The sequence below is a fragment of the Bubalus kerabau genome, chromosome 3, assembly GCF_029407905.1.
Source record: "Bubalus kerabau isolate K-KA32 ecotype Philippines breed swamp buffalo chromosome 3, PCC_UOA_SB_1v2, whole genome shotgun sequence".
Classification (NCBI taxonomy): Eukaryota; Metazoa; Chordata; class Mammalia; order Artiodactyla; family Bovidae; genus Bubalus; species Bubalus kerabau.
This window is the reverse complement of record NC_073626.1, coordinates 89,997,269-90,022,690: the sequence shown is the minus strand read 5'-3', so window position 1 is coordinate 90,022,690 and position 25,422 is coordinate 89,997,269. Positions and strand designations below refer to the sequence as shown.

General features: G+C 38.0%; 1 protein-coding gene across 2 annotated transcripts in view; it reads right to left on the bottom strand.

The window, feature by feature from the left end:
* The window catches only part of PLA2R1 (phospholipase A2 receptor 1), a 139,096-nt gene that overhangs the window by 26,470 nt on the left and 87,204 nt on the right, over positions 1-25,422 (bottom strand). For both annotated transcript variants that reach the window (XM_055572447.1, XM_055572446.1), the window contains exons 13-20: positions 25,266-25,411; positions 20,566-20,650; positions 17,670-17,802; positions 17,057-17,092; positions 16,233-16,390; positions 7,066-7,130; positions 6,685-6,791; positions 4,875-5,014 (exon numbers count right to left, since the gene is read on the bottom strand). In XM_055572447.1, coding sequence (XP_055428422.1) covers positions 4,875-5,014; positions 6,685-6,791; positions 7,066-7,130; positions 16,233-16,390; positions 17,057-17,092; positions 17,670-17,802; positions 20,566-20,650; positions 25,266-25,411 — 870 coding nt within the window. The remainder of the gene's footprint in view (positions 1-4,874; positions 5,015-6,684; positions 6,792-7,065; positions 7,131-16,232; positions 16,391-17,056; positions 17,093-17,669; positions 17,803-20,565; positions 20,651-25,265; positions 25,412-25,422) is intronic.

Sequence of the window (25,422 nt, the reverse complement as noted above, 5' to 3'; positions counted from 1 at the left end):
GTTCTTTCAAGGGAAGCATTCAGTTACTCTTTCTGCCCTAGGTCTGCGGCACCATTACTGTACCTTGCCTGTGTGTGTATATATTCCTCATGTTTACACTCAAGGAAACATGGAATAGAGCTAATCTGTGTAGATAAGAGTTTAGGAAAAGGACAATGGCCAATAACTACCACTGTAAGCTTCTAAGAATTATTTCTGTAATGCCAAGTATATGACTTGTTATGATTTGCCTTAAAATATTCTTTATTTATACATAGGAGGGATTATGATTAGTAGCTAGAAGAGTTTTACTCACGCTTTGGGGCTGCCCACTCTCTGGATCAAAAATGTGACTTTGAGGCAAGAAAGGCATTCCTTTGTGGTGGTTTCCTTCAGAGCACTCTACTATATACTTGTTTTAATAGTTGTAAAAAAGTTTCAGGTGTAAGAATTAATTAAAAATGGACTAAAACCTAAATATAAAAGTAAAACTATAAAGCTTTTAGAAGAAAACATAAGGTAAATATTTGTGACCTTGGATTTAACAACATATCCTTAGATATGACACTAACAGTGTGAGCAAAAGAAAAACAATTAGATAAATTGGACTTCATTAAAATTAAAAACTTGTATACATCAAAGGACATTATCAATAAAGTAAAAAGACAACCTAAAGAATGAGAGAAAATACCTACAAAACATATATCTGATAAGGGTTTTTTGTCTAGATTATATAAAGATCTCCTACAACTCAATAACGAAAAGACAACCCAAATAAAAAGTGGGCAAAGGAGTTGAACAGACATTTTTCAAAGACAATATATAAATGGTCAATAAGCACAGGAGAAGATGCCCAACATCATTAGTCATGAGGGAAATGCAAATCAAAACGACAATGAGATAACACTAGACTGGTGTTATCTGGAAACACTAGTGTTATCTGGAAACACTGGAAAATCCCACAGCGGAGGAACCTGGTGGGCTACAGTCCATGGGGTCGCTAGGAGTCAGACACGACTGAGTGACTTCACTTTCACTTTGCACTTTCATGCATTGGAGAAGGAAATGGCAACCCACTCCAGTGTTCTTGCCCGGAGGATCCCAGGGACAGGGAAGCCTGGTGGGCAGCCGTCTTTGGGGTTGCACAGAGTCGGACACGACTGAAGCGACTTAGCAGCAGTATTGGCAGTAATCAAAACATGGGTAATAACAAGTATTTTCAAGGATGTGGAAAAATTGCTAGCATACACTGTTGGCAGGATTATAAAATGGTTCAACCATTGTGAAAAACAGTTTGCTGGTTCTTCAAAAAGTTAAATACAGAATTAGCATATGATGTAGCAATTCTACTCCTAGGTATATACCACAAAGAAGTGAAAACAGGGACTCCAGTAGATCCTTGTGTATGCCAATGTTCATAGCAGATTTATTCATAATAGTTAAAAAGTAGAAATAACTGAAGTCCATCAACAAATGAATAGATAAACAAAATGTGGCATGGAATATTAAGTCATAAAAGGAATGAAGTTCTGATGCATGCTATAACATAGGTGAACCTTGAAAGCATTATGCTAAGTTATATAAGCCTGCCACAAAAGGGCAAATGTTGTATGAGTTCATTTATCTGAATTATCTAGAATAGGCAAACTCATACAGATGGAAAATAGATTAGAGCTTACCATGGGCTGGAGGGGACTTCCGTGGTGGCTCAGATGGTAAAGAATCTGCCTGCAATGTGGGAGACCCAGGTTTGATCCCTGGGTCAGCAAGATCGCCTGGAAAAGGGCATGGCAACCCACTCCAGTATTCTTGCCTGGAGAATTCCATAGACAGAGGAGCCTGGTGGGCTGCAATCCATGGCGTCGCAAAGAGTTAGACACAACTGAGCGTCTAACACTTTCTTTCACTTTATGGGCTGGGGGGGATAGGGAATTGGGAGGTATTGCTTAGCCAGTTACAGAGTTTCTGTCTGGGATGATGAAAAGCTTTGGAAACAGAAGTGATGGCTGAACAATATTGTGGATGTAATTAATGCCATGAACTGTACACTTAAAAATGGCTTAAATAGCATATTTTGTGTTATATATTTTACCACAATAAAATAACCCAAAAAACTAATTGTCAAAGGTTTCAATAAAAAACTTAGTAATACTCAAGTCCTATTGAATATTTGGTATTTTGTCATAATATTCACTCCAGTGTTCTTGCCTGGAGAATCCCAGGGACGGGGGAGCCTGGTGGGCTGCCGTCTATGGGGCTGCACAGAGTCGGACATGAATGAAGCGACTTAGCAGCAGCAGCAGCAGCATATTGAAATATAATAACTGGTAAAAATTATTTATAGTTTGAGAAATAAGAAGCAGACTGAAAGTTTCAATTAGTTTTTAAAGATATTTATTTATTCATATATTTGGCTGCACTGGGTCTTGGTTGTGGCATGTGGGATCTAGTTCCCTGACCAGGGATCAAACCCAGGCTCTCTGCATTGGGAATGTGGAGTCAGCCACTGGACCATCAGGGAAGTCTCTCAACTATAAAAAGCAGTATATCTCCATACTATATAACATTTTAGAAAACGACTATATTATTTTAGAAAATATCTCACACTGCCACTGGACTGATTGTATCACAGAGCTAAGGTGATTTGGTAATTCTTAAGTACCAACAAAGGTCCGTCTAGTCAAGGCTATGGTTTTTCCAGTGGTCATGTATGGATGTGAGAGTTGGACTGTGAAGAAGGCTGAGCGCCCAAGAATTGATGCTTTTGAACTGTGGTGTTGGAGAAGACTCTTGAGAGTCCCTTGGACTGCAAGGAGATGCAACCAGTCCATTCTGAAGGAGATCAGCCCTGGGATTTCTTTGGAAGGAATGATGCTAAAGCTGAAACTCCAGTACTTTGGCCGCCTCATGCAAAGAGTTGACTCTTTGGAAAAGACTCTGATTCCGGGAAGGATTGGGGGCAGGAGGAGAAGGGGACGACAGAGGATGAGATGGCTGGATGGCATCACTGACTCGATGGACATGAGTCTGGGTGAACTCCGGGAGTTGGTGATGGACAGGGAGGCCTGGCGTGCTGTGATTCATGGGGTTGCGAAGAGTCGGGCACGACTGAGTGACTGAACTGAACTGAACTGAATTGAAGTACTTATATGAAGTGGCAGTTGTAGGAAAGGGACAATACTCAGGGTCAGAAAATCTGAGGTTGATTCTCAGCCTGAGACTTATTTGCTGTAAGTTAAAAAAAAAAACCTACACGTTATTAGCCTCAGTCTTCTCATATGTAAGATGGCATAACTGTTCTATGTACTTTAAAAATTCAATAAAACAAGATAAACACACACACATACATATATGTATGTATATATGTAATTGCCAGCAGAAGCAGCTACAAGGTGGCAGAAACTCAAATGTCCGTTGATGGATAAGTGGAAAAATAAAATGTGTTATGTATATATGATGGAATATTATTCAGTCTTAAAGAGGAAGGAAATTCTGACACTTGCTACAATTGGGTAAGCCTGGAGGACACGGTTCCAAGTGAAATAAGCCAGTTACAAAAGAACAAGGACTATATGATTCCACTCACGTGTGGTATCTGAAGCTGTCAAATTAATAAAGTAACGTACTGGTTGCCAGGGGCTGTGAAGAGGGAGAATGAGAGGCTGTTGTTTAATGGGGTTAGAGTTTCAGTTTTACAAGGTGAAAAAGGTCTGCAGAGTCATTGCCAGCAATGTGCATATGGTGATGGTTTAAGTCGCCAAGTCGTGTCTGACTCTTGCGACCCCATGGACTGTAGCCCGCCAGGCTTCTCTGTCCATGGGGTTTTCCAGGCAAGAATACTGGAGTGGATTGCCATTTCTTTCTCCAGGGAATCTTCCCGACCCAGGAATTGAACCCAGGTCTCTTGCATTGCAGGCAAATTCTTTACTGACTGAGCTATGAGGGAAGCATATACTTAACACTAAAAATGATTAAGATGGTAAATTCTATGTTATGTGAATTTTACCACAATTAAAAATATCAGTCCCAAATATGTATGTGCTCAATAAATATGTATTAAATACAAATGACCTCATAACAATGAGAGGAAGATCGCAAGGGAGAGAATGCCCTGCCAATGTAACTAAACATATAGACTGAAAATTGCCCATGTTGGAGGAGCAATTTCATATTAGTATATGAAATTATGACACAGTTTGAGCTTTTTAATTATCAAAGAGTTAAACATTTAAAATTTGAGATACATTTTAATTACTTCCACCTAAGGCCTATAAAGTAATTTTATTTTAAAACAAGGAATGGAGGGGAAGTTTCAGCCTTAATTGGAGACAGTATCAGAAATAATAAATCTGGCTTACAATATCCCCCTGGCCACTTAAAAAAATAAAAAAAAATTCGATTCTTCATGGAAGCACCAGCTTTTTGAGGCTCAGGACAAAGTTGACTGAGCTACGTTATTACTGGGTCAATTCACGAGGCGTGTAGAGCTCTATGTGGGCTCCAGGCAGAAAGACACAAAAGAAGAAAACAGCCCGGGCCCTCTGGAGTTGACAGCTCATTTGGGAACATGGCCTAGATACACACAGACGTGTGCTTGCACGCACATCACACCCAAATGAAACAGTCATCCAGCACAATGAACGACAATGTCAGTAGCAAAAACTGAGTATACAAATGAAGGGTGGTGTCAAAGCTGTTTTTGACAAAACCTTCTTATTTCAAGAGATCTGTCCCTAAATAGAAAACTTCTCAAATCCCTTGAAAATTGTGACAAAAAAAATTCCAGGTCCAATGGACAACTCATGGTTTTTCAAAGCCAAGCCCACTTTTGATTACATTCTAAAATTAACATCTACAAAAGAAAAACAAAAGAAACTTTTTGAAAACAAGTTTACCTTATAGTCAAAATATAACCATCCTTTGGGACATGTTCCATGTTGTTTTGGAATATCTTTCTTTTTTTCTATGACCCAAACCTTTTTTCGCTTACAGATGCTAGGCATAGAAATTGAACACTCTTCACTCGCCCAGAGACCTGGAAGGAGAAAATGGTTAGAAATAACAGGAAATAATGGTGACTCTGTAGAAATTCTGTAATGGTCAATTTTTTTTTTAATGACTGCTTTGGTTTACTATACTTTTTTAAATCTGGAAATTGAACTATATTTAACTACTAACTATAGAGTTCTCAGTGACAAGAGCTAATTGGGCAAGATGCCAAATCAGTAATTCTAATTTAAGAATGTAGAAATTTTGCAAATGCAAGAAAAATGCAAACAAATACTGGAAATGAAATCACAGCACTGTTGAAATTTTTAAGAACATTTGACTTGTTTAACAAAGGATATTTTCATAGAGTAATATTTTTGTTTTACTAAGAGTGTAAGCTTTAATCAGTTGTTACCATGTGAGACTGGGGGCCTGCTATTTCCAGATCTCCTAAATCTTTAATAAAAACCAGAAAATATGAATTTTTGAAATATTAAGATAAATAAATATTCTTTGTTTTAAAGTATTCCACTTCAAGGTAAAAAGAGGAAAAAGATTCTAAAATAATAGATGATGATTTCTACTCTAATTCTTAAAAATATAATAATTTAGAAAAAAATTTTAGAAAAAATAACTCAGGAACTTCCAAGGAAGAAACACTTTTCAACACTGACCCTTGAACAAAACACGCACTTGTAGAGACATGCCCTCCAGGAAGATGTATCCCAAAGTCCTCAGTCTCTTAGAAAATAATTAGAAAATCTTTATTTTCAGAGTAAAGGTTATAGAATGTATTTCATTAGCATCCAAGTCCTAAGTTCCAGAATAGGACAAGGATACATGTAAACTGCAAGGGAAGCTTCTGTTTCCTAGTGTGAGGGTATGAGCCAAAAAGATATTGGCATTTTGAAGGAGGGGCTGGAATGCTATTTTCAATTCAGATTAGCCGCTATTCTTCCAGAATCACAAACAGCCTTTCTGTAGGCTGTTGTGACACCTGCTGGCAAAAGCGAGCTGATTAACAGCATGGTTTTTCCTCTCCTTTCTCTGTAGTTGGCCTTAAGCCGGAGATTGCTTTCCATATTTTTACTTCTCCTGACTTGGGAGGATCTGTTAGGAACATCATTACCTTTTATTGGATAGAAAACGGAATGGATATGAGTGGACAATCAACCCCAATAACGCTGCACTGATGCATAGAATAAAAAAACCATCTTAGACATACATGTACCTCTAAATCCAACTGACAGGGAGTTGGTGTTCTAAGGCAAGCAGTAATTAAGGCCAAATGTGTAAAAAACAAGACAATGAATTCAAGGAAAATTTTTCTTAGATGGAAAAAATTTTCAGAGGTTAAAGTTCTGGCCAATTATACACTGGATACTACAAAGAGATTTTTTTAAATGGGCCCATATTGAAGTTTCATAGAGAATAGTATTAGGCAAGTTTTTGACCCATTTCAGTGGGCACATTTTTGGTAGTTTTGGTTCAAGATGAAGGACTTATCTAGATGTAAATTATTTTTAAGAACATGAATGTATGGAACAAGCTATAGGAAACTTAAAACTTAAGACTGATGAAATTAAACACACGCAGTTGAAAAGCAAAATAACCAAACAGAAACTTCTCACTGAATTAATGCAATTAAAAGGAGACTTCAAGTCTTCTGAAAATTATGTTTGCATTATAAACCCCAAAATGGATTAATAAAATAACCTGTTATGGATGAAATGAAGCCACACCTCTGGCTCTCATTAAGGCCCATAGATCTTTCTTTTCCTTTGTCCCAGTTCTGATATATTACTGGTGATCCATCTCTCCAACTGCAAGAAAATTAAGAAATTAAAGGTCTTCTCTCATTCTGCACATTCAGTCTCTAACACCATTTTTGGAGTTCTGGGGTATGGACTGGAGGCATAATTATTTTATTAAATTAAAAAAAATACTCATGTCTTTAGTTAGGGAAATGAAAATTTGTAAGTTAAAGATAATGTTTGAAAGCTATTCAACAAATTAACCACTAAGATCTAGTCCAATCACTCTGCAAATAAAAAACCTGTCAAACAGGGTTAAATGCAAATTAATCTAGGTCCATACCGAAATTCATCATTGGCTCTTTCTTCTCGAAGTCCAATCCACCAATTTACACCATACTTTGATAGCTATTTAAAAGAGAGAGAGAGAGAGAATGTCAGCTTTTATTCTACTTGTTTTCCCTTTACACTATTAAGATTAATGGGGTTGCTGTTAATAGCTTTCTATTCTTCAGTATTTTACCCAATTCTTTAAAGAAGAGTACACCAAAGCCAAGCATCTTGAGAAAACCTGAAACTTCACTATTCTAAACTACTCCCTCCTCATTATAGAATAAAATTGGAATCAAATATTTAAAATAATTTTAGTTTCATATATAACTTTGTTACAATGTTTCTTATATATGTGAAAATAAATTTTCTAACTCTCATAGTAGGGATTTATAAAGTAATATTGTAAAGTGAAATAGAATGTGAATCCCTTTTTAAACTAAAAGTTTAGTGACTTATTCTCTCAATGATTTATAAAAATTTACTGCAAAACCACATCACTTGAAAAACAATTTGAGGCATAAAGACCTCAACAGTAAAAAGAACTTGTATTTTAGGCATTAGTGAAAGTGAAGTCACCTCTTTGTGACCCCATAGACTGTAGCCTACCAGGCTCCTCTGTCCATGGGATTTTCCAGGCAATAGTACTGGAGTGGATTGCCATTTCCTTCTCCAGGGGATCTTCCCAACCCAGGGCTCGAACCAGGTCTCCCACGTTGTAGACAGATGCTTTACTGTCTGAGCCACCAGGGAAGTCCATAATTTAGGCATTAGTCTGATTGTAAGTATTAGCACTCTCCCCCATTCAAAAGGAAACTACAGTATAGGACAAAAGAATACTGCAGTATTTCCAGTGTTTGACAACTAGAAATTTATCCTTTCTATATTTTATTAATTTATGCCATTATTTATCACATAGATCTCAGTACAATAAAGAATAAACTTGAAACATCATAGACGTGCATGTGTGTATACACATTAGACCAGATGTAATACTGGGCTTATGACCCAGGAAATTGAAATTCCCTCTTCAACTATAAAAGAAGAAGCAGCATTAAGGATTTCTCTAAGGCCTCTAAATCAATATTCTTTATTGTGTGTGTGCTGTGTGTGAAATGTAACTTAATTTTTTATGCTAAAAACCTGTTAATTTGAAGGCATTATACATTTAAATTTTCACTTTCATTTCTTCTATAAAGACTTGGAGATGCATTTAAAAAATATATTTTTTTCCCATGTGAATTTCAAGTCATCATACAACAGAACCTAATAGCTCTCTAACATTCTGATTTATACACGAGTATTTTTACTCCTTAACCAGTGTGGCGGTCTGCCATATCAGCAATTTGTGAATAATGCAAGATGGAGCAACTGTAATTTTGGCTCCCTGAGGTGTTGTTTCATGGACATGTTCTTACATGCTGAATTTAGGCTCCTATTGTCAGCCTTTGGAATGGGTCCATGGAGACTGGCTGTGAACTCAGTGGGAGAACCACAACCATTTCATTCAATCTAAAGAGGTCTCGTGTGCAACAATAGTGGAAATCACGGTCTGATTGTTCATTGCCCCAATTAAGGATCTCTAAAGAAAAATTACAACTACCACATCTTAAGTGGCATATTTATCACCACCTCAATTAAAGCATGGTAATCCTCCACATGGTACATCACAACCTGTTGTGACGTGGGACAGAACTTCATAGGTCAAGTTAGAAGATACTCAGAGTAAAAAATTCAATGAGAAAAATAGATGTTGTGAATTTCAGTTTATGTGTAAAACCACAACAATAAAAGATACTAGTATTCTTTTGTATAAAAAATGTGATACAACTATGGACTTCATCATATCAATTATGCTTTGTTACAAGCATTCATTATAGATAGTATTATATAGGAAGAACACTTACCATAAACAAATAACCCACAGTAATATCCAATATACTAATCTACAAAGCAATATAAGGGAGAACAACCTGTTATCTCTTAAAATGTTTCCATAAAATAGCAAAACCAAATTATTTTAAGGATTTAAAACACCAGATTTTGGGCGATGACTAATAGATTTGATATATTTTTGTCAGAAATTTTTTGAAATAAAATTGAAAAAATAAGAGTAAATTGCAATTTTGAAATGCAAATATTTATTGCACAACACAACATAACAATATAGTTCATGTCAAACAACTCATAAAGTGCTCATGGTTTTTATTTTTTTGGGATTGATCTGACCAATAAGATGACTCAAAAAATTTGTTCTCAAAAATTCCCTTGTGGTCTTCTGTTAGTCAAATAGGAAATTATGCCTCATCACTTTTCCAGGATGAAAACATTCTATTAAAAAAATTCTGCTTCAGACATTTAAAAAACTGCATCCAGCTTTCTTTCCCAATTATTACTTCTTCTACTCCCCAAAAGAATGATATTTTTGTCTTTCATATTTCTGAGTTACTATTCTTTGTAGTTTGAGTGAACTCCGGGAGATTGTGATGGACAGGGAGGCCTGGCGTGCTGTGATTCATGGGGTCGCAAAGAGTCGGACACGACTGAGCGACTGAACTGAACTGAACTGAACTGATTCTTTGTAGAGAAGGTATACAATGCATATGTAACTTTAAAAATATTTAATTACTTCTATTCTTCCTGCTGGAGAAGGCAATGGCACCCCACTCCAGTATTGTTGCCTGGAAAATCCCATGGATGGAGGAGCCTGGTAGGCTGCAGTCCATGGGGTCACTAAGAGTCGGACACGACTGAGCGACTTCACTTTGACTTTTCACTTTCATGCACTGGAGAAGGAAATGGCAACCCACTCAGTGTTCTTGCCTGGAGAATCCCAGGGACGGGGGAGCCTGGTGGGCTGCAGTCTATGGGGTCGCACAGAGTCGGACACAACTGCAGTGACTTAGCAGCAGCAGCAGCAGCAGCATTCTTCCTTCAATTATAGGGTGGGTGTGCCACAAAAATGAGTGGTATGATCTCTACATGTTTAGTTCCTCATCCAGAACTTCTGGACTGACCTAAGAAATGTAGGTCACCATAAATACTATCACTATCTTGAACAAAAATTGCCTAATAGCTACAAATTATGCAGGAGGAAGAACTGCTTTAGAAATATACGGCATTCTTTTCTCTAAATTGATACCCTTTCCCTTTGGCTCCCTTGCCCCATTCTGTGTCTCCCCATCCTTTACTCTCTGATAACTTCCTTCTGTAGCACACTGTGGTGTTGAATCCGTCAGCTGCTCACCTGTAATACTGAAAGAACATTCTGTATCAGCCTGGTCATAGGCTGGGTAACACTTTTACCATCTAAGACACCACAGGATTTGTCTGGTTTGGGATCACTAGATCTAATCCTCAACTCTAGATCATGGCACTGGCTATGCCTTCTTAAATGGCTAAGCCCATGGGGTTTTACTATTCCATTCCATGAGCGGTATTAACTCTGCCATTCCCACTGTCTTCCCAACCACCAAAGACTGAGAGAGTGAATTAAGGAAAAGGTGAAGAGAGAAGGGTACAGAGGTTCTCCAAAGACCTAAGCTTTGCTGGAAGGATCAACCAAGTCCTTCACTGTTCATGTCTGAGACAGAGCTGGCAGCTGTCATTTGGGGAGGGATTTTATATTATTTTTAATTAATTAAAAAATTGAGGTATAGTTCATTTACAATATTCTATTAGTTTCATGTGTATAAGATAGCCATTCAAAATTTTTTACAGATTATACTCCACTAAATTTATTATAAAATAATGGCTATATTTCCCTGTGCTGTATAATATGTCCTTGAAGCTTATTTATTTTATACATAGTAGGTTATACTTCTTAATCCTCTACCCCTATCTTGCCCTCCCCTTTTCTTCTCCCCACTGATGATAACTAGTTCATTTTCTGTATCTATGAGTTTGTTTCTGTTTTGTTTTATTCATCAGTTGTTTTATTTTTTAGATTCCACATATAAGTGAAAACACACAGTATTTATCTTTCTCTGACTTACTTCATGAAGCACAATACCCTCTTGGTCCATATATGTTGTTGTAAATGGCAAAGTTTCATTCTTTTTATGACTAATATTCCACTGTATATATATGACACATCTCTATCCATTTATCTGTTGATGGACACTTAGATTATTTTCCTATCTTGGCTATTGACAAAACATGGTCCCCTGAAGAAGGGAATGGCAAACCACTTCAGTATTCTTGCCTTGAGAACCCCATGAACACTATAAAAAGGCAAAAAGATATGACACTCAAAGAAGAACTCCCCAGGTTGGTAGGTGCCCAATATGCTACTGGAGAAGGGCTCAGTAAAGAATGAAGAGGCTGAGCTAAAGCAAAAACAACACCCAGTTGTGGATGTGATTGATGACAGAAGTAAAGTCTGATGCTGTAAAGAACAATATTGCATAGGAACCTGGAATTTTAGGCCCATGAACCAAGGTAAAGTGGAAGTGGTCAAACAGGAGATAGCAAGAGTGAACATCAACATTTTAGGAATCAGTGAACTAAAATGGACTGGAATGGGTGAATTTAATTCAGATGACCATTACATCTACTACTGTGGCACGAATCCCTTGGAAGAAATGTAGGAGGACTTATAGTCAACAAAAGAGTCCAAAATGCAGTACTTGGGTGCAATCTCAAAAATGACAGAATGATCTCTGTTTGTTTCCAAGGCAAACCATTCAATATCACAGTAATTTAAGTCTATGCCCCAATCACTGATGCCAAAGAAGCTGAAGTTGAATGGGTCTATAAAGACCTACAAGATCTTCTAGAACCAACACCAAAAAAAGATATCCTTTTCATCATAAGGGACTGGAATGCAAAAGTACATAGTCAAGAGATACCTGGAGTAACAAGCTAGTTTGGCCTTGGAATACAAAATGAAGCAGGGCAAAGACTAACAGAATTTTGCCAAGAGAACACACTGGTCATAGCAAATACCTTCTTCCAACAACACAAGAGAAAACTTTACACATGGACATCACCAGATTGGTCAATACTGAAGTCAGATTGATTATCTACTTTTCAGCCAAAGATGGAGAAGCTATATACAGTCAGCAAAAACAAGACAGGGATCTGACTGTGGCTCAGATCATGAACTCCTTATTGCCAAATTCAGACTTAAATTGAAGAAAGTAGGGAAAACCACTAGACCATTCAGGTATGATCTAAATCAAATCCCTTACGATTATACACTGGAAGTGACAAATAGATTCAAGGGACTAGATCTGATAGACAGAGTGCCTGAAGAACTACAGATGGAGGTTCATAGCTTTGTATAGGAGGCTGTGATCAAAACCATCCCCAAGAAAAAGAAATGCAAAAAGGCAAAATGGTTGCCTGAGGAGGCCTTACAAATAGCTGAGAAAAGAAGAGAATTAAAGGGCCAAGGAGAAAAGGAGAGATATACCCATTTGAATGCAGAGTTCCAAAGAATAGCAAGGAGAGATAAGAAAGCCTTCCTCAGTGATCAATGCAAAGAAATAGAGGAAAACAATAGAATGGGAAAGACTAGATATCTCTTCAAGAAAATTAGAGATATCAAGGGAAAATTTCATACAAAGATGGGCACAGTAAAAGACAGAAATTGTATGGACCTAACAGAAGCTGAAGATATTCAGAAGAGGTGGCAAGAATACACAGAAGAACTATACAAAAAAGATCTTAATGACCCAGATAACTATGATGCTGTGATCACTCACCTAGAGCCAGACATCCTGGAGTGTGAGGTCAAGTGGGCCTTAGGAAGCATCACTATGAACTAAGCTAGTTGAGGAGATGGAATTCCAGCTGAGCTATTTCAAATCCTAAAAAATAATGCTGTGAAAGTGCTGCACTCAATACACCAGCAAATTTGGAAAACTCAGCAGTGACCACAGGACTGGAAAAAGTCAGTTTTCATTACAATTACAAAGAAAGGCAATGCCAAAGAATGTTCAAGCTACTGCACAATTGCGCTCATCTCACACGCTAGGCAAAGTAATGCTCAAAATTCTCCAAGCCAGGCTTCAACAGCGCGTGAACTGAGAACTTCCAGATATTCAAGCTGGATTTAGAAAAGGTAGAGCAACCAGAGATCAAATTGCCAATATCCGATGGATCACAGAAAAAGCAAGAGAATTCCATAAAAATATCTATTTCTGCTTTATTGACTACGCCAAAGCTTTTGACTGTGTGAATCGTGACAAACTAGAAAATTCTAAAAGAGATGAGAATACCAGACCACCTGACCTGCCTCCTGAGAAATCTGTATGCAGGTCAGGAAGCAACAATTAGAACTGGAGATGGAACAATGGACTGGTTTTAAATTGGGAAAAGGGTACGTCAAGGCTGTATATTGTCACCCTGCTTATTTAACTTCTATGCAGAATACATCATTCAAAATGCCATGCTGGATGAAGCACAAGCTGGAATCAAGGTTGCCAGGACAAATATCGATAACCTCAGATATGCAGATGACACCACCCTTGTGACAGAGAGTGAAGAGGAACAAAAAAACCTCTTAATGAAAGTGAAAGAGGAGAGTGAAAAAGCTGTCTTAAAATTCAACATTCACAAAACTAGATCATGGCATCCGGTCTCATCACTTCATGGCAAATAGATGGGAAAACAACGGAAGCAGTGACAGACTTTTTCTTGGGCTCCAAAATCACTGCAGATGGTGACTGCAGCCATGAAATTAAAAGACGCTTGCTCCTTGGAAGAAAAGCTATGACTAACCTAGACAGCACATTAAAAAGCAGAGACATTTAGTTTGCCCCCAAAGGTCCATCTAGTCAAAGCTATGGTTTTTCCAATAGTCATGTATGGATGTGAGAGTTGGACCATAAAGAAAGCTGAGCACCGAAGAATTGATGCTTTTGAACTGTGGTGTTGGAGAAGACTCTTGAGAGTCCCTTAGACTGCAAGGAGATCCAACCAGTCCATCCTAAAGGAAATCAATCCGAAATATTCATTGGAAGGACTGATGCTTAAGCTGAAACTCCAATACTTTGGCCACCTGATGTGAAGAACTGACTCATTGGAAAAGACCCTGATGATGTGACAGATAGAAGGCAGGAGGAGAAGGGGATGATAGAGGATGAGATGGTTGGATGGCATCAGCGACTCAATGGATGTGAGTTTGAGCAAGCTCCAGGAGTTGGTGATGGACAGGAAAGCCTGGCATGCTGCAGGCCATGGGGTAGCAGAGTCGGACAGAACCGAGCAACTGAACTGAACTGACTGATGAACATTGGGGTGTGTGTATCTTTTAAAATTAGTGTATTTATTTTTTCCAGATATATACCTAGGAGTGGAATTGCTGGATTCTTTGAGGAAGCTTTGTGCTGTCTTCCATAGTGGCTGCACCAATTTACATTCTCACCGACAATATACAAGGGCTACCATTCGGAGGATGGGTTGTTTTAATATAATGCATATGCTGTTCTGCTGCCCACAGCGGTTTTTGAAAATGACCTTGTAAGTCAGATGACTTGGGTTCACTTCCAAATTCCACTACCTAGCTGCTGTGTAACCAAGTTGTTTCGCCTCTTTAGAGTCTTAGCTTCCTCATCTGTAAAATCTGCTGATGACAGACTTCCCACAGAGAGTTCTTAGAAAGATTGAATGCCATTAAACATTAGTGCTTCACAGTGCTTGACACTGTTACAGTAAGTGTTGGCCAATTATTACTTCCTTTTGGGATGTGCCCTTTACATGTTGATAGATTGGTTTTTAGCCATTCACCTAGTCTCATTACTTCCACTTGGGCAAGGAGTCTGCCTCTGCCGTCTAGCTAAAGAGACAAACGTATTTTCTGAGGTTGTGATATATAACTCATTGATACTTAATGTTCTGGTTTTGACTTGAGCGTTCCATTTGTAGGAGGTGAAGAGTAGTAATATAATGCATGAGCCGATGTTTGGGAGAGCCTGTTCTCCTGGTTGGTCTGCCACGGTGTCTCTGTGGGGCAGGGCAGTTGTCACCTAAACCCTCTGGTTCTTGGCTTTTCCATCAAAACTCAGTAGTGGACCCAACCTGCATCCTCCTCACTGTATGTGTATCAGAGAGAATTACAGAGACAGGAAAGCCCTATGAAATGTGAGGGAAGACATTTCTCTTACAAGTCAAAGATGCTTTAACATAGAACTTCATTTTAACAGTTAACTTACAAACATATGGATAGATGATAGAGCAATAAAGGATTCCTGGAGACCATGAAAGAATGTTAAATTATGGAAAAAGAAAAAAGGCTCTCTCTTACCTTTAACAGTTTCCTAGGGAAAATTAGGAATGAGGTTGTTCCTCCCTGGTGCCCCCTTGGTAATTTGTACAGACTGCTCTCTTTTCTCTTACTACATCGTGTTATTTCCAGCTTTTTAAAGACACTGACTGTATCTCATTTTTGTGCCCTTGACATTTTTGTGTCCTTGACAAATACCACAGTGCCTGAGACCAAGCTAATGCTCAATAAATGCTTGCTGAAGAAATACACGGAAAACCTGACACTATTCCTTGGTAGTCTATTTCATATTTAACAGATTCTCCATGCTCCTTTCTAATTAGCCTAGCTTCTCAAAGGATTAAGTCCAGTCTTTATCTGAAGTTGAAATGTAGAACCACTCCTTACCATTTTCTGTATAGAGTCTAAAAAATACTGTACTCTTATAAGTAAAATTTGGAATTTTAAAACAGCATGCACCTCCCAGTAGTCTTTGTCCCTCATCAGTGCTTTATCTTCCTGTATGCATCTATCCACGTATCTTTTTCTAAAATCATACATAGTTCTATTTACTTGTATTGCTTGCAGTCTTCCTTCCTAGACTACACTATAAGCTCCAGGTGAGCAGGGATTTTGGTCTATTGGAAGCACTGATAAAACCTCAGTGCCTAGAATAGTAGATGCAGAATAAATAAGCATTGAATGATGGAATGAACCTCACAAAAAAATAAAATGCTACTCACTCATCCTTGTTGCTAAAAAAGCATGAGACGTGAAATAACCGAAGAGCATAGTAAACCTGTGTTTCCATTATTTTCTCTGAATCTTTGTAACAGGAAGAAAAACAATTCTTAAAAATCTAAGACTTTCAGTGAAACAAATTAATGTCTGGTCTTTTGAAAATAAAACCCCTCAAGGACTGAAGAAGGAGTTAAGCTCTGAGTTTCTCATAGTTAATCAAATTTAAGTACCGCTCTTATTTTGCTGTGGATGAATTCTTGTTCATGTGCAGAATGAATAGTGAGAATATCACTGCGCAGCCAGCCACAGACAAACTCAAAGGAGGACCATTCCGAAGCAGAAATATGAAAAAGGTACTCTGCATCCTGATAAAAGAGCCAGGGTGCATCTGAAAGAGAAATAAGCAACGGAAGTGATACAACAATTATTGAGCAATGTAATGCAAACTTAAATAGGGTGTGCTATGATTGACCTCACATGTGTAATTTAGTCACTCAACATTAAGAAAATGTGTGTGAATACACCTACTCCCACACATACGTAAGTATACAGTTTACTTATTTTCACTGGTCTTTTTCATATATGAAACACGTATATTCCAAAGTCTGGGCTAGATGCATATTTTAAAATCATGTGCCATAAAAATGGAGTTAAGCTATGATATTAGTCTTTAATAATATTTAATGTCATTTTGATTTAAAAAAATACATATTTATTTATTTGGCTACACCGGGTCTTAGTTGTGGCACGTGGGATCTTCCATCTTTGTTGTGGCATGAGGGATCATTAGTTGCGGCATGTGGAATCTAGCTCCCTGACCAGGGATGAAACCTGGGCCTCTTGTATTGGGAGTGTCGAGTCTTACTCGCTGAACCACAAAAGAAGTCCCTAGTTTGATTATTTATTAATGGTTAATTTGAACAAATTAGTTCTCAATAGACACAAGAAAAGAGTAACTCCATTGGTGCTATGTAATAACAGACTAATGGTATTGCCTTCTGTGGACTAATGGTATAAAGTAGCATGAAGTTAGAAATTCAGGAATCATTCTTACCATACTGATACCAGGGTGGAACCTTGGGTCTCACATCTGTAAAGTAAAAGCAAGCCAGTGTGAGTGATGTTTATTTACAGATGTACTATCTCTGAATTACTTCAGGCCTAAACACAATATTTTGGACTTTGCTTTTTAAAAGATTATTGAGAACCAGATGTTGCTTGGAAAGTGATCAGTTCTCCTTCTTGAAGAGGAGGCTCAAGAGAGACCTCTGGTTAAAGAAAAAAGGTTGTGAACACTTATTGAGAGCCTATTGTGTGTCACACACTGTATTGCTGCTTTCACTTACTCATCTGATAAGTAATTTTGTTTGTTTGTAATGTCACAGTGACATTTCTTCCAGGTTGTACTTGCAAAATACAAGTCTCCAGAATATGGGCAGTTATCTTCATTTCCCACTAACTTAGCATACTGCACTGGTGTCATTTTTTCTCATTCCACCATGATACACATTTTTTTTTTCCTAAAATGGTGCAATCTGGTTCATCATGAAGGTTGTTGGTACTGTGGTCCAGGCTGCTTAAATTTTAGACCTCTGTAACTGTTGCCTTGGGAAAATGCTATAGATGATTAGAAAGCAAACAAATTGTGAAGATCTTAATATTTTTACCTCTTGGAATTTTGCATATCCATTCACGTTTGGAACCACAGTATGAGGGTAGCAACGTTTTATTTGCCTTATAAACAGCACAATTTCTTGCATCTTCTCCAAAATAAGAATTGTCTAAAAATGAAGAGACAACCTGCAGCAGACGAAGTTCATTATTCCTTAATACTGATTCTCTGCAAAAGGTTTCAAATGATCAAAAAGGCATCCCTGTAGAAAATCACAATAGACTTCTGGAGGAAGCAAGTTATGATGCCAGTTAAAGGTGGTTCCACATTTGTGAAAAGCAAGCTAATGAAAACTTTAGCATTTTTTCTTGAAGATTCTTTTCCCTTTTTTTTAAAAAGAGGCATGCTCCGCCTTTCTCCAGAAGGAATAAGTCAGATGAAATGGCACTGTTTTCTCACTTAAGGTTAGGCTAGCTCTGGGATTCTGGGTAAACTTTTTAGTGGCTCAAGGATCTTTCAGAATTGAATCTCATCTTTGATGTAGATTCTTTTGCTTTTAGTCTCTAATACTAACTTCTAAGTCAACCCTAGCTTTAATCAAGAAACTATCTATTTCTATTAATGATCACACAACAGGAGTATTGACTAGAGATTCAGACTTCTCAATGATTTAATGAATACTTGATAGAAATGTGGACCAACCATGAGTAAGACTCGGGTAAAAAATCTGAAAAAAAAAAAAAAAAGAGGGTTTTGAAATGATTTATGCTTCCCTGGTAGCTTAGGGGTGAAGAATCTGCCTGCAATGCAGGAGACACAGGTTCAATCTCTGGGTTGGGAAGATCCCCTGGAGAAGGAAATGGCAACCCACTCCAGTATTCTTGCCTGGAAAATCCTATGGACAGAGGAGCCTGGCAGGCTATATAGTCCATGAGGTCGCAATAGTTGGACATGACTTAGCTACTAAACCACCACCACATACTCGCCTTCAAATATGTACAAAGTCATGCAATAATTCATCTAACTTATATATATATATATATATATAAAGTTCAGATTCAGAGAATGGCATGAGTTTGATATTTACTCTATCCAGAGGGAAGTGGTGAGGGACTCAGTCCACTGCTTCATGGCTTTATCTCATTGATTCTGAACCAAATTGTCTATGCCTCTCCTATTATTAATAAGTTTGTTTTACTAAAAGACATTGTCAACCTCTATGCACCACATTTTATTTTCCAAGTGGCATATTGACATTAACCACCCAACTGTGCTATGTGGTGGCTGCCATTAATGGGGCAGGTCAACCCTGCTTTGTGCTCTTTCCACTCTCTGGGCCTTGGCTTCTTCAGCAGAAGAAGAATAGATCTATTCTTCTAATAATAATATACTAGATTATTCTAATAATGTTCTAATAATATTAGTATTATATATTATATAATATAGTATATATATTATATTACATATAATATATTAATACAATATATAATATTATATTACATATAATATAATATATATTATATAGTATAATATAAACTATATAATATATATTATATATAATAGTATATTATAATAGTATTATATATAATATATATTATATATAATATATAACATTATATATAACATATTATAATATATAATATTATATTCTAATAATATTCTGATAATAATATATTAGATTATTCAATAATATATTCTTGCTAATAATCTATTCAGCAGAATAGATGGGTGAGGCTAGGTCATCTCCAAGATCTCTTCATAACCTCTGGTCCTGTTGCCTTTTTCAAAGAAGCAGTACTGACGTGGTATTGTTTTTTTGTTTTTTTTTTCCAACTAGCACACTCATTATTTTTATTCCCACTTAAGCATATAGTTTTTCTGCAAACCATTTCCTTGCTACAGATTTGAACACCATCTATGTATCAGGTCTAAAGATCCCTTTTCTCTTTTGATCTTTACTATGTCAAAGTTTGGCTGCTGCTATTTTGCCAATGAGGAGACTTTATGACATTGTGTCTTTGGAGGCAGACAACCTGTATACAAATGCTGTCTCTCTTATGTATTATTTTAGGCAAACTACTTAATCATTTTAATATCCACTGTGTTGAATCACTGTAATGATGAAAAGAGATCATGCAGGGTTGCACTCAGCTCAGTGCTCAGAACTTAACTGGGGCTCAGTGAATAGAAGCTGTATTAAATGCTCACTGCAGGCTGTTGCTAACCCCAGTTCACTGGTGAAACTAAATAATTTGATTTTTCTTGTGCCTTCGGATGGATCTCATTTTAATCTGGGTTACTGCTTCTGTTGTTTTTTTTTTTCCCTATCATGAGGAAGATCTCAGAAATCCTCACTGTGCCTGAAAAAAAAATGTAATTGTGAGTTCCTTCTTTCCTTCATGAGGTTTTTACACATGTGAGGCTGAATGAGAAATAATTATTTTTTTTCCTCCCAAATAATTTTCTTTGACTGAGAAGGAGGTGCAGCTTCTTAAACCTAAACCTGGCATTTCTGTTCTTTTAAAATGAGAGAAACTGAAGATATTTCTTTTCACTGTGACATAGACAAGGGTCTCACCCTCACATGATCAGGTGCTGTGCAGGAGAGGGAGGGTGGGGCAAAGGAAGCATGGTATTATTTTAAAGAATAGTTGCTTCTCTGCTGGAGATTCTTCACATGGGAGATGGTTTTCAGGGCTTTTTCAGAGATTTTTATTTCCTTTTAGGATGAGATTTTGTAGCTAGCTTTGGAACTATCTGGCTAGCAAAGCTTTCTCAAGACCTTGCTGAAATGACTCTTTTGATACCAAGGTCTGGGGCAGTTTTTGATTTAGGTCTGAGTCATAGGGAACATGGCTGTTCTTTCTAGGTTCTCTTGGATGGTTTACCAAGTGGTTCCAGGGCCACCTGCTTTAAATTCATCTCCTTTTCTCCAGCTTGGAAAGACTTACAGGAGTTCCATCAGACCATTCCCAAGAACCAGCATTCAGTGGGTTTCTTTTATTAAATCCAATCCAGAACTGCCTTTCTTCTGTCCTGTGAAGAGAAGAAACTAAAACTTGGCCCTTCGCATTGAATTCACAATATTATGTAACAGGTTCAAAAAGTCTTTGAAGTATTTAGTTATGCAGGAAACAGCTGACATGACTAGCAGAACTGATCAAGTGAGCAAGCATTTATTGACCATTTCCTGTAAGCAAAACCAGAGCTATAAAGTGAACTGAGCAAGGACTAATCTCACTTCCTACCTCTCTTGGTTTGTATGGTGTGCTCATTGGGGATGGGCAGCTGGGAGAAAAGTCTGTCCATATTGAGAACATGGCTTTCTCATGGTCGTTAGGAATGGCAACACCTTTCAATTAGGACAAGAATACATGAAAGTGAGTTGGTAAGAAATTTGGGAACATCTTTTCCCTACTTTTCCCTATTTATTTGCTACTTTACTGCATATTTATATTACTTTTCTATGTTTGTTGTTCTTTTGTCAAGTGTTCATGTACTCTCTGAGGGTTAATCACCACCATCACCATTTAATAAAAGGTTTACAGCAGGTTTGGTTCCCCCAACTATATCCCAGTGTAAATCATTCCACGGTGAATCAGTCTGAGGCATGGTAGATTAACTTCAGCCATCACCACTGGTTAGACTTCATGAGAAGCCCCACAGAGAACCATCTTCCCTCCTATTAGGTGGTGGACCAATATGTTAAACCACAGAGTATTCAATACATCAAGCAATAAAGGCTAATAGCACAATGAACCATCTCACTAAGATATTTTCTGAGGATAATTTTGAAGAATTAAAGATTTAAAGGACTGAGAAGTCATGACAGATGCTTTATTTTCCTTAATGCACAGAAGCAAGCCCATTGTGAAGCATCTCCTCAGATGTTTGAGCTCTTTTTCTTGAAAGATACAAATGAACGTAAAATATGACTTAAAAAATTCTAGCATCACTGAGACCCATTGGTCACTGCCATGATTATAACTCACACTTAAGGTTGTGGGAAGGTGAGAATGCTGCCTTAAGCTTAAGCTAGGCAGATTCATCTCAGTGACCAGGCTGAAGACCCACATCGCTCTCCCTGTGTTGAGAAGTTTTTATTCTTTTTCTCACTGAATTCAGAGTTCTACATTTTTCCTGCCATATACTCACTCCTAGAATATGGACTGGTATTTATTTACTCTCCAACAATTTCCTAAAGTTGTATAATTTTAACTAGTTACTATATGATAAAAATAAAAATAGAAAAACAGTGCCATAGGAAGAAGAAGAAGCACTATGCTAACGATGAGAATTGGTTTATTTGGTATAATTAAGCATGACACTTGGCTGAACTCCCTGGCAGTCTTGGACAAAGAGTAGAATATACATTATATAGCTTTTGTGATTAGGTGCTGAATATCAATAATTTGATAGATACTTGACACTGAATTCTGTGAGACATTCCAAGTGTGAAAATTTATATAAACAGAAGTGATATAATGAAACTTGATGTTACAGCAAACTTGGAGGCAGTTTGCATGTATTGTTTCATAGGGCAGACCTTACAACACACAAGTATGAAAGGATGTTTTACAAGGGGCTGAGCCTTTGATTGTGTGGACCACAACAAACTCTGGAAAATTCTTAAAGAGATGGGAATACCAGACCAACTGACTTGCCTCTTGAGAAATCTGTATGCAGGTCAGGATGCAGCAGTTAGAACTGGACATGAAACAACAGACCGGTTCCAAATCGGGAAAGGGGTACATCAAGGCTGTATATTGTCACCCTGCTTATTTAACTTATGTGTAGAGTACATCAGGAGAAATGCTGGGCTGGATGAAGCACAAGCTGGAATCAAGATTGCCGAGACAAATATCAGTAACCTCAGATATGCAGATGATACCACCCTTGTGGCAGAGAGTGAAGAGGAACTAAAGAGCCTCTTGATGAAAGAGGAGAGTGAAAAAGTTGGCTTAATACTCAACATTCAGAAACTAAGATATGGCATCTGGTCCCATCACTCCATGGCAAATAGATGGGGAGACAGTGGAAACAGTGACAGGCTTTATTTTCTTGGGCTCCAAAATCACTGCAGATGGTGACCATAGCCATGAAATTAAAAGATGCTTGCTCCTTGGAAGAAAAGTTATGACTGAAAAGTTATGACCAACCTAGACAGCATATTAAAAAGCAGAGATATTACTTTGCCAACAAAGGTCCATCTAGTCAAAGCTATGGTTTTTCCAGTAGTCATGTATGGATGTGAGATTTGGACTATAAAGAAAGCTGAGCACCGAAGAATTGATGCTTTTGAACTGTGGTGTTGGACAAGACTCTTGAGAATCCCTTGGACTGCAAGGAGATCCAACCAGTCCATCCTAAAGGAAATCAGTCCTGAATATTCATTGGAAGGACTGATGCTGAAGCTGAAACTCCAAAACTTTGGCTACCTGATACGAAGAACTGAGTCATTGGAAAAGACCCTGATGCTGGGGAAGATTGAAGGCAGGAGGAGAAGGGGATGATAGAGGATGAGATGGTTGGATGGCATCACCGACTCAATGGACATGAGTTTGAGTAAACTCCAGGAGTTGGAGATGGACAGGGAGGCCTGGCGTGCTGCAGTCCATGGGGTCACAGAAAGTCAGACACGACTGAGTGAATGAACTGAACTGACTGAACTGAGGTCATGAAGCCACGTTACGACTTACAACAGTGGAGATGATCACATCTCCCTTGGATCTGAGGCCCCATGCCTGACGAGCAAGCCAATAAACCAGGAAGCTTCTTGAACTTTTCCTCAGCCTCAGAGAATCTGACTCAGCAGCCCTGGCATGAGACCAGAGGGCTCCTTGTTATCAAGTTTCCCAAGTGAGGGTGAGGATCAGCCAAGTTTGGGAACCATAGTCTCAGGCCAGCATTTCCTGCAGGGCCTATCAGTTCTACGGGATTTTAGATAAGTGGTGTGAAAAAAAAAAAAAAAAAAAGGCTTTGTGGTCAAAGAAAGTGCTTCCTTCTAGAAGCCTTTACAATACTAATGTATATGGCAAATTTCCAAGATAGCACCTTGTTTTGCAAACATATTTGACCACAAAATCCCCCTATTTCCCCTGGAGACACACATTGGGAGATACTACCACCTTTAAAATCATTTGTATAGATGCTAGAGGTGAATAATTTGATGGTGTTACATATTAACCTTCTTAGGGGAGGGTCCTAAAAGAAATTTATGGGGTAGGCCAGGATTTTCCTCAAAAAGTAGTTCTGGATTTTCTCAGAGATTCAGATAAGTGTTTCATTGAGACTTCAGATTTCCAGAGCTTGGAACACAGTACTCAGTATTATATTTGTTTGTGTTAAAATAAACATATGAAAGTGTGCCACCCCTCCACCCCTTAGACCACAACATCCTCAGGGGTAGGATTTTGTGTCACATCTGTTGCATTTTCCAGCCACCCAGGCATCTCTGGTGGCTCAGGTGGTAAAGAATCCACCTGCAGTGCAGGAGACCTGGGTTCGATCCCTGGGTTGGGAAGATTCCCCTGGAGGGGGGCATGGCAACTCACTCCAATATTCTTGCCTGCAGAATCCCATGGACAGAGGAGCCTGGCAGGCTACAGTCCATGGGGTCACAAAGAGTCAGACACGACTGAGTGACTATCACTTTCACTTTCATGCATATAGTAGTGTCCCTTTCACAGAAGACATTCCCCAAATACATGCTAACTGACAAGAACATTCTACAGTAAGAGGCCAAGGAATGAGAAGGCTCGCTAAAAGAGACATGCTGGCTTTCTTCAAATATTTGAAAATTGAGTAGACTTGATCTGTATTGCTCTGGCTTCCTACAAAGTTGATCTTTGAAACTAGCCTCCAACAATGGAATGGATTATATCCCCAGTAAGGAGCACCTTGAAACTGAAAAGAATTATGGAGACAGTAGATGGCCATAGGCATTTGGTAGAAGAAATTCCCATACTGGACTGGAGGTAGCACAAGATCTCTTATGTTTCTTCAAATTTAAGTTTGATTGATTTTCTAACTTCACAGAATTGAAGATTCTGTAAACTTGCAAGATGGATGCAAACAAGTAAATGCCTGTTTCCTCAAATGTAAAATTAGAAGGTGGGATTGGAATTTTTTAAAAAATTAGTGAGACTTTCTTTTTTCCAAACAAAATATCACATGGATCCCTTCTGTATACAAAACACCTAGAGGTGAAGGAGTAGGTCGGCTGGACCTACTCCGGTGACTCAAGTCAGCGAACAAGAAACTGACTGCCCACTTGACCTCTCCTGCTCTGGGGGTTCAGGACCCTCCAGACCCTCAGATAACACTTGGAAAATCACTGGGCTAGATAATTTCTGAACTTGGAAGAAAAACTCTAAAATTCTGTTATGAGGCACACAGAAAAGATTTCAAGTATCAAAACAGTCATCACTTTGTTCATTGTTTTATGGAATGAGAACCTAGTGCAATATAAATATAAAATGATAAGTATGTATTTTGCTCTCACAACTAGTTGCTTGTTGGCTTTAAACTTAAACACTTGAGGTTTTGAATATCCCAAACACTCCAAATATTTGGAATACTCATCACTAAGAAGTCATCACTGGGAGACAAAATATTTGACTGCAATTTTTCAAAATTAACAAGTATTTACCGATTAAATTTTGAATGTAAAAGCTCATTCACAAAATTCTCTTCCTCAATATGGGCAAAGCTTGCAAGATGAGCTCCAAATTCTTCACAAAATTCTTCAGCTTCTCTCCATGTTCTTTTCATCAGGACTTTTTCACTATGAAATACCTGTATAGAAA